At 34.9% G+C, this 7,795-nt stretch overlaps 1 protein-coding gene across 3 annotated transcripts; it reads left to right on the top strand.

Moving 5' to 3' along the window:
- Positions 1–1,519: 1,519 nt before the first annotated feature.
- LOC105648946 (DEAD-box ATP-dependent RNA helicase 11) lies at positions 1,520–7,632 on the top strand. Of its 3 annotated transcripts, none has more exons than XM_012235455.4 (7): positions 1,520–1,657; positions 2,153–3,059; positions 3,184–3,267; positions 5,231–5,473; positions 6,128–6,295; positions 6,690–6,803; positions 6,975–7,632. In XM_012235455.4, the coding sequence occupies exons 2-7, from the start codon at positions 2,253–2,255 to the stop codon at positions 7,461–7,463; spliced, it is 1,905 nt and encodes a 634-aa protein (XP_012090845.1). In that variant the 5' UTR covers positions 1,520–1,657; positions 2,153–2,252; the 3' UTR covers positions 7,464–7,632. The 3 variants fall into 3 exon arrangements, with proteins under 3 accessions (XP_012090845.1, XP_012090844.1, XP_089573948.1); XM_012235454.4 differs by having other exon boundaries at positions 2,140–3,059; XM_089717822.1 differs by lacking the exon at positions 1,520–1,657 and adding an exon at positions 1,788–1,865 and having other exon boundaries at positions 2,140–3,059.
- Positions 7,633–7,795: the final 163 nt, after the last annotated feature.

The following is a 7,795-nucleotide window of genomic DNA, read 5'->3' as shown; positions in this document are numbered from 1 at the left end:
GCAGCTTGTCTCATTTATAGCCCTACGTAAATGCAACTTTCAAGTAAAATGGTTTCCAAAATAACAAAAAATGCCAATTTCAGTTTGAAAAAAAAAATCAACTTGTTAACTTTATTAATCAAATTTTAGCACTATGGTGTGATCTATCCACTATATTTTTTTAAAAATAAAGATGGTTATCGTTAATACGCCGAGTATAACCTAGTGGTAAATGCATAGATCGCATAAATTATTTGTTGAATTTGAATTTTCCTTACCACTTAAGCCACTTGTCATGAGTTCAATTTCAACTTATTATTATTAAATAAGTTCTAATTTTTGAAAATTAAGTTGGAGATAATATAAGTCGTAAAATCCAAACTTAGTTTTTTTTAAATGGCCAAATTTAGTTATTAAAGAGTTCAAATTTTTTTAACTATAACTTGAATATGATGATAATGGCTACATTTTTGGATAAGCGGAGTGTTTGGTTCCAAAAAACATGAGTATAAGTACTGATATTTATAGTAAACATAAAATATAACTTATCTACCTCTCATTTCATGCTAATAAAACAAAAAACACGCTAAAAAGTAACTGAATTCCCAATTTTCTTGTTGTCAGCAACACTCAAGTTAGGTAAGAAGAGTAACACCGTTGGCTAAAAGTCGTACGGACACCGTTCACTTATAAGATATTTCTCTCTTTCGTTTGGGACACACAACACAAAAGGCCAAAGGGGCAAAAAACCAATAGACTCCGTCCTGATCTGATGTGGAAAACTTAAGAAAAATTAGATTGATGAGATACTACTATTTAATGATTTATTAATTTTATTTTTTTAAGAATGAATTGCTATTTTTTCTTTCAGTTATAGTCAAATATACTTGCAAAACTCATATTTTTAAAATTTAATTATATAAGTTTTGATTCTAGTAAAACTTTATTTTTCAATTCATTGCACGTAAAATATAATTATTGTCCTCGATAAATGTATGTAGCATGTAGAAAATTTTAAAAGAAATGAATTATCCCATAGTTATATATGGATATTCCATTCTTTACATAATGAACAAAATGACTCGTGTGTTAGCTCGGACTGAGTTTTTTTTATCTAATATGAGGGAATAGATTAGAAACAATCCATCTTTGACTTGTGCTGTATTTTTCTCTCATGCTAATAATAATTAGTATAATTAAGTGCGATTTGATTGGTATTTTTATTTATGTGCTGATTGGTATTCTCATTTGTGTGAAGTGTGAAATGTGTCGTGTTCGAGTTTTCTTGACCAGAAGAGTTTTGGTTAGTCAAAGAAAATGAAGGCAACATTGGAATTTAATTATATAGTGTTTAATAGATAAATTTAATAAATGAATGTAGTAGTATAATAACGATAAAAGTTTTATTTGAGTATAATTAGGTAATTAAATATAAATTCACTTTTTAAAAGAATTATGCAAAAATAATTTTTTAATTTGCTAATTCTTAAATAAAATTTTAGAATTAATTAATGATTGTAGACAATTATTGTGTGACAGAGGGAGTACCGGAGCAGTATATAAATACATAATCTCTCTCCTCCCGAAAGAAAAATAAGCGCTATTTTAGCTTGGTGTCTGATCCCAAACAATCTAGGGTTTCTCGCATTTTCAGTTCTAATCAAATTACGGCCAACAGGTTCTCTCTCTCTATATATATACGAGACTTATCTATTTTTGTTAATGGCTGCTAGTTGCGTTCTGGATTTGAATTTTGGTTTACTTTTTTCTCCTTTAACGTCTATTCACAGAAGAAAATGTACGCTCTCTCTTCTTCTAGCGGAATTGTTGTTTGTTGGTTGGGTGGTTGCTAGCTTTCAATTTCTGTAATTGCATTGTGTTTATCGGTATGCTTTTTTGATTTTTTGTTTTTGTTTTTCTGTTTTCAAGATCTTATCTGATTTTTGAGCTCTTAGATTGTTCTAATTTATGTGCTTGTTGATTCTTGATTTTTGTGCTTAATTGCGTTTTTATTCGTATATTATAGCATCTATAAATGCATATTTTTTTAAAAATTTTGCTTGTGTTTGTGTTTTTTTGAAGTTAGATTTTGCTTGAAATTGGATTGATTATTGTATTACACTGTTTTGTTATGATTTTGAAATGCATGGTGTTTATCAGGGTTTTTATGCAGAATTTTTATTAGAGCTAAAGGATAAGAGGTGATTTGACTTTGGAGGAGGAGTTGTTCTAATTGTGGAAAATAAAATTGTAAATTGTAATTTCTAGAAAGCATGAGAACTTCATGGGCGGATTCTGTGGCTAACTCTGCTTCTGATAGTGTGGAGTCTGTTAATTCTGGTAACAATGGCCAGCCACGTCCAACCCGTGCCACTTATATTCCACCACACCTCCGTAACCGGGCACCTTCTAATGATGTCCCTGCTTCCTCGTCTGCTGTTCAGTCAACAGCCAATGTCAATGTCAATGTCAACGTCAATGCCAATGCCAATGCAAATGATCGTGTAGGTTATGGTGGACCTGCACCAGGTGGTTCCCGATGGGGTGGAGGTTCTAGACCAGATTTTGGCCGTCAAGGATATGGTTCTGGTGGTCGAACTGGTGGAGGTGGTGGTAGTGGTTGGAACAATAAGAGTAGTGGGTGGGACCGTGTGAGAGATCGTGAAGTTAATCCTTTTGGCAATGATGATGGTGATGTGGATGGCGCTCTTGGTGAACAAGAAAATACTGGCATTAATTTTGATGCTTATGAGGATATTCCAGTGGAGACTAGTGGGGACAATGTGCCAATGCCTGTGAATACCTTTGCAGAGATAGACTTGGGTGAGGCATTGAATCAAAATATTCGAAGATGTAAGTATGTGAAGCCCACTCCAGTTCAGCGTCATGCAATCCCAATAATAATTGGGGGACGGGATTTGATGGCTTGTGCTCAGACAGGGTCAGGGAAGACAGCTGCTTTCTGCTTTCCAATTATTAGTGGAATTATGCGGGAGCAGTATGTACAGAGACCGCGTGGACCGAGGACCGTATACCCACTTGCACTTATTCTCTCCCCTACAAGGGAGCTCTCTTGTCAGGTGTGGTTGAAATTTACTCGTGTGTTTCAGGATTTGTGGTTCAAATTTAATCGTGCATTTGAGGACTTGCAACCTTCTAATGTGCCATTGTGTCCTAAATTTTTCTATTACAATCTAATTGCAGATACATGATGAAGCCAAAAAGTTTTCCTATCAAACTGGTGTAAAAGTGGTAGTAGCTTATGGTGGAGCGCCAATCAACCAACAGGTTTGGATCACATGACATCTTTCTTATCTATTTGTGAAAACATGTTTATTTTCTTCTCAAATCCTTTGCCCTTACAAAGGTTTACTGGAAATTTATCTGTTTTTGTTGCTTCAAATCTTTCCCATTGTCTCGTTCTATAAATGAATTGAGATAAGAGAACAGTCCAATCTAAGGAAAAAAAAAAACTTAACAAGTTCAATAGCAAAATGATTGGAGTAAATTGTTTTCTCGTTTAGTATTTTGAATTAATTCTTGTTGGTTGAAAATCTACCTTAGATCAATTATAAAATTTAGGAATTTCTAGCTAAATTTCAAAAATTGAGATTTTGAGATGATCAAATGTGAGACACACCAATGGTGAAAGGCAGTATGTATGTCTGATGAGCAAAAAGAAACCACATTCAAATCAGTTCAGTTTATTGATTGATTGATTTATTTATTTTTTTGAATTGGTGATAGTGAGAAAATTGATTCTTTTTCTACTTACTGAACTAAGATGTCGCCAGATGCACATGGTTCAAATTGTTTTTAATTAATCAAACAAAATATGCTCGTTGTTCATAATTTACATTTTCTCACTGTTACATTATTGATATTATGGTTCTTGGAACAGAGGCATGCTTCTACTATGGTCTGATATTGTGAGCCTTATGTGCTTGTTTTTGTGCCACTAATCTTATGGGTATAGTTAGTTTTGCTTGCATTCAAAATGTTTTGGATGGCTTTTGCTAGTTGTTTTCCCGCTCCAATCTAGCTTCTTTGTTTGTACTTGTCCCTACTCATCCCTATTCAATGCTTCAAGCATGTACACACATAATGTGATTGTTTGAATTTGTGCATTGTTGAATGTGTCAACATTTCTGGTTCCCTTTCTGATTATATTCTCAAAACAATTCTAATTAAGTGGCTATAAATTAATTTTATAGGTTGAGGTGCAGATAAGGTTTTAATTAGCTATAAATTTCTTTTTCATGACTGCTCTGACATTTCACACCAGAACCTGAATTCAATAAACCATCAAATATTTAGATTTTATTTGATGGCTGACCTGTCCTGTTATCTTGTGATAAGTTATGGACCTTATTGCCCCAGCAATTTTTCCAGTTCCTGCACAGCACTATTATTAATTCTATGATATGATTTTCTCATACTGGAATATCCAATGCCAGTGAAAGCAAGTTATGTAGCTACTCTCTCAGTTTTCGAGAAAGCAACCTCTAGGCTTGGTCAGTATAAATTCTCGTGTGTGTGCTTGCTGCCTCAGCCCTTCATAGCCCTACGCAAGCACCCAATTTATAAAATGAGTAGTAGCCATCTATCAACAACCATAAAGCTTTCTTTTAATTTTCGCATGTTTTGTGAGCATACAACACTATTTGTACATCTGATGATTGCAAGACTATTAACAGAAGCATGCCAGTTTGATCTCTACAGAACGGTCCCCTTCCCCAGCCTCCTCTATTTTCCAATATAGTTCTTAGTTTTTGTGGCTAGCCAATAGGATTGTCTAGGATTGGTGGCACTTGGGTTCATATTATTATGGTATAAATATGAGCAAACTCGGCCACTGGAGCAGCAATAACAGACAAACCTTTAAATTTTTTTTACTTGCTCCCTTGTACTCCATTGCTCTTTTGGTCAAAGTTCGATGCTGTTTTTTAACTTTTTATGGATATGATAGACAGATGAGTTGTAAGTGACAATGGTTATTTCCCATGGAGATTGGAGGATGTGATATATTTACACTTTGTAACACAAAATTAGTTTTGCTGGCTTTGATTTGTTCTTTGTGCAACATGCATTTTTCCTATTTGTCATAATGCTTTTTTATACTTCAAACTGTGTTTTGGATTCATATTACCATAAATTATCTTTGTGATCACTTATTACCTGCTTTAGCATTGTCATTCGCGCTTATTGCATAATTTAATTGTGTAATTTCTGTTCATTATTGCTTGGTCAGTTACGAGAACTTGAAAGAGGAGTTGATATTCTTGTGGCAACTCCTGGACGATTGGTGGATTTGCTTGAGCGGGCTAGAGTGTCATTGCAGATGATTAGATATTTGGCACTTGATGAGGCAGATAGGATGTTGGATATGGGTTTTGAGCCTCAGATTAGAAAGATAGTGGAACAAATGGACATGCCTCCACCTGGGAGGAGGCAGACAATGCTGTTCAGTGCCACTTTTCCAAAAGAAATACAGGTATTGTTTTAGATACTTTAGTCTTCTCTATCGATGTCCACTCATCTTCCAGGGAACTTCATATATTTATATCATGATGCCTTTCAGAAGTTCTTAGATAATCAATAGGTTTGATGAAAACAATCTATTTTGTTATGGTGGAGAGCGTTTTGGGGGGTGTGCTGCTTTTTGGAAATTTTCGATAACTGTTCCTAAGAAAATAGAGAACTGGATTTTATACGAAGAGGCATTTTCAAGTTTTCTCTTCGAATTTAGAAAACTAGAAAGTCGATTTCCATTTGAACATACAAGTGGAATATCTAGATACCTCGAGTTTTTCACTCAACGAAAAGGTTTTCTATTTTTAGCAGTTTTAGAACATTTTGTATACTATTATTCATAGAAAAATGAATCATGAAATGTGATGAAAAATAGAGAAGAAAATCAAACCTATTTGCCTCAAGGTAAATGCAAAGTTGACTTCTGGAATTGTTGCTTTATTTTTGGTTTCATCATGGGATATAGCTTATGTTATGGATTGAACAGTTGAGTTCCTATTTCAGCAAGTGTAGATGCGATAACCATTTATTTTGTGAAGGATAATAATTGGGATTTATTGCACAATCACATTTAAAATTCCATCTAACTGTTTTTTGTAATTCGGTTGGCATGCAGAGACTCGCATCTGATTTCCTATCTGGTTACATCTTTTTGGCTGTTGGAAGAGTTGGTTCTAGTACTGATTTAATCATCCAACGAGTTGAATATGTTCATGAGACTGACAAGAGAAGTCATCTCATGGACCTTCTTCATGCACAGAGAGAAACTGAAATTAATGGCAAGGTAATTCAAACTATTTGCTACTTTTGGAAATTTGATGTGGTTCATTTGTTCTGTTCTGGTGATTTAACCAGTTCATAGTAGTTAGGAACAGCCTGATTACTGGGATCTTTCTAACTTGGTTTAAAAATTACAACTGCTTAAATTTGAATAACAGTAACAAAGGGTAGAAGGGTAATAAATCTAGGAGAGAAAGAGAGTATAACTGAGGAACAATTTATCATGAGGAAAAGATGGGAAGAAGGCAGACGACTATGAATGGAAGGATACAATAAATGATAAAAGAAAATGAAAAATCTAAAGCCTTCTGAACCATGCTGGGCAAATGTTTAGGGGAACCATTTTGAGATATTTTTTGATATTTGCTGTTTGGTAATAGTTTCTTGTGACTTTGCAGCAATCTTTGACATTAGTTTTTGTTGAGACAAAGAAAGGTGCCGACTCTTTGGAACATTGGTTGTGTATGAATGGGTTTCCCGCTACAACAATTCATGGTGACAGGACACAACAGGTGAGTTGTTTAGGTTCAGATTTCTTCAGAAGGATGGAATATAACACACTGTTCTATATAACATGATGATAGGAACATTTATTCGGCTGATGTGTTTTGAATCCTCTTTAGTTCTTCTGGCAGTGGCCATATCTTGAACTAAATATTTTAGTATTATGGATTTGTTTGTAGGAAAGAGAAATGGCACTAAGATCGTTCAAAAGTGGGAGGACACCAATTTTAGTAGCAACGGATGTGGCAGCACGTGGTCTTGACATACCTCACGTGGCTCATGTGGTCAATTTTGATCTTCCCAATGATATTGACGATTATGTTCATAGGATAGGCCGGACAGGACGAGCCGGAAAGACTGGTCTAGCCACAGCTTTCTTCAATGAGAACAATTTGTCACTGGCAAGATCCCTAGCCGATTTAATGCAAGAGGCAAATCAAGAAGTACCTGCCTGGCTTACTCGCTTTGCTTCAAGGGTTTCATACAATGGTGGCAAGAATCGACGGACTGGGGGCCGTTTTGGCAGCCGTGACTTTAGAAGGGAGGGATCTTTTACTAGAGCAACAGATTATTATGGTGGAGGAAATAGCAGTGCATATGGGGTTCCGGCTGTTCCTAGTGGTTACAGTGCCGGATATGGTCCAGGTGTGGCCAGTGCTTGGGATTAGTGACCCCACTATAATATTGGACTCAAAAAACTCTTGTTTTTCTCATGAGTATATAATTTTTCTTCTCCATTAGAATCAAGGATCAAATTTTTGATACTTCATTATTTTCTGTTTGTGTTTTCTTCTAATTTGGTTCAAACTATGGAAAGCTGTATATATAGTTTTTCAATGCTCTTGTCGGCTTATCCAATGTATTGAAACCAACGGAGTATATGCCTTCTAGGTGTTAATTAGCTAAAACTTAGCTAAACCATAAAACAAAACAACCTACATGGCCGTCGTGTATATAATTCTCAATGTAAAGCATACCAAAGTTCGATGTTATGTTCTAA

This window comes from Jatropha curcas, chromosome 2, assembly GCF_041381405.1.
Source record: "Jatropha curcas cultivar XTBG-Jc1 chromosome 2, XTBG_Jcur_1.0, whole genome shotgun sequence".
NCBI classification, from domain to species: Eukaryota; Viridiplantae; Streptophyta; class Magnoliopsida; order Malpighiales; family Euphorbiaceae; genus Jatropha; species Jatropha curcas.
Note: the sequence above shows the minus strand (reverse complement) of the source record. Positions and strands in the feature narration are given on the sequence as shown.